Source organism: Antrostomus carolinensis, unplaced genomic scaffold, assembly GCF_000700745.2.
Source record: "Antrostomus carolinensis isolate BGI_N321 unplaced genomic scaffold, ASM70074v2 scaffold11747, whole genome shotgun sequence".
NCBI classification, from domain to species: Eukaryota; Metazoa; Chordata; class Aves; order Caprimulgiformes; family Caprimulgidae; genus Antrostomus; species Antrostomus carolinensis.
This window is the reverse complement of record NW_010329532.1, coordinates 8163-9680: the sequence shown is the minus strand read 5'-3', so window position 1 is coordinate 9680 and position 1518 is coordinate 8163. Positions and strand designations below refer to the sequence as shown.

At 55.5% G+C, this 1518-nt stretch overlaps 1 protein-coding gene across 1 annotated transcript; it reads right to left on the bottom strand.

The window, feature by feature from the left end:
- On the bottom strand, nt 1-923 carry LOC104528564 (CD48 antigen-like). The gene is made up of 3 exons (XM_010172607.1): nt 689-923; nt 345-608; nt 1-89 (listed from the first exon to the last, which is right to left on the bottom strand). The coding sequence occupies exons 1-3, from the start codon at nt 921-923 to the stop codon at nt 1-3; spliced, it is 588 nt and encodes a 195-aa protein (XP_010170909.1).
- Nucleotides 924-1518: the final 595 nt, after the last annotated feature.

Sequence of the window (1518 nt, the reverse complement as noted above, 5' to 3'; positions counted from 1 at the left end):
TCAATGGCAGAACGTGATGAGGAAGAGGATGAGGTGTCCCAGGATCACCAGCATGCTAGTGGTGGTGCAGGATGCTGTGGAGGACTCACCTGGAAGCAGAAGGAGACCATGGCAAGGGATGTGGGCTGTCCAGCCATGTCAGAGGACCCCCAACCCTCTTCCCAGGTGGGCTCCTGTCACCCACCAGCCCACAGACCCATCACCCAATGGCCACCTCCAGCCCTGCAGGGACCTGCTGTCCTCAGGGTCACCACCACTGCTCTGGGGACCCTCCAAAGCCAAGGCCACCTTGCAGCCCACCCCACCTGAGTTTTGCCATCTCATGTGTGCACCACGGGTGGTACCTGTCCAGGAGCAGGGATGCCTGTAGGTCAGCGAGGCGTTGTTGGAGGACACAGGGTTGCTGACTTTGCAGATGTAGGTTTCTACCAAGGGGTTGAAGGAAACATGCTGCTCAGAGGCATCTGCACCCTCCAGCAGGACCCTCCTGGGGGGGATCCACTCGTAGGTCACCCCTTCGATCCCCACCGAGCACTGCAGGGTGACTTTGCATCGCGTTGGGTCATCCCTGATCACTTTGGCACTCACGATGGGTTTTGGAACCAGATCTACAAGAGGCAGCAAGATGTCACAACCTCCCTGTCCCTCCATGAGACACTAGGACAACCCTCCCATCCTCCCAGCTCACCATACACGGTCAGGAGGATGCTTTCAACGTGCTCCTTGCCCATCTCATCCTCCAGGTACACCTGGTAGGTGCTGCTGTCGTTCTTCTGCAGGTAGCTGATTTTGAGGGTGAAGTTGGGGAAGAGCTCCAGACGTCCCTTGTAGGTACTGCTGGGATATTGGACCTTCATCTCGTTGTCCCAGCTAGCGATCTTCACCAAGTTGTTACGTCTCCAGTGGATTTGGTGATAGGACATGTGGTTTTGGAGGCTGGGACTGAGATAAACCACCCCATGAACGGTCCCAACCACCTCTGATGGTGAAACGTATTGTGCCCAGGCTGCCAAGAAAGTGGAGACCTGTGCTGCTTGGTCAGTTGGACTCAACCCACCTCCCCCCTTGGGATTCAAACCCTCTTGAGGGACCTCAATTCCTCCCAGACACGTAGAAGATGCAAAGAACCCATTTGCTCACTAATTCCTAACACCTTTGTGGTCTCTCAACCTCGGAGACATGTTGCAGGGACAGCTCATGGTGGGTCTCCAACTCCACATCCTGAGCATGGGACCACCCAGATCCCCCCCAGTGAAGATGTTTTTGTCTTTACTTTCATTTTTGGGTTCATCTCTCCCCTCCAAGCTCACTCAGAGCAGCTCCTCACCCCCAGCTTGGTGGTTCCCAGGAGAAGGAAGCCATGGGTTGTACCTCAGGCACAGTTCCCAGGATGGGAAAAGCCCAGGGAGAGAGTTGGGACAGGGACACTTTACCCATGGTCACATCCCCAAGGTCCCACACCATCCTACCTTGCATGGTGAAAAAGAGGAACACCGTTGTACACCCCATCACCATCTT

What these genes read in the sequence shown, in the direction of transcription:
- LOC104528564 (XM_010172607.1), bottom strand. Translation starts at nt 923, where the DNA reads ATGTCCTATCACCAAATCCACTGGAGACGTAACAACTTGGTGAAGATC. An exon ending in CATCCTCCTGACCGTGTATG is followed by an intron (nt 609 to 688) that starts GTGAGCTGGGAG and finishes TGCCTCTTGTAG; the next exon opens with ATCTGGTTCCAAAACCCATC. An exon ending in GCATCCCTGCTCCTGGACAG is followed by an intron (nt 90 to 344) that starts GTACCACCCGTG and finishes TTCTGCTTCCAG; the next exon opens with GTGAGTCCTCCACAGCATCC.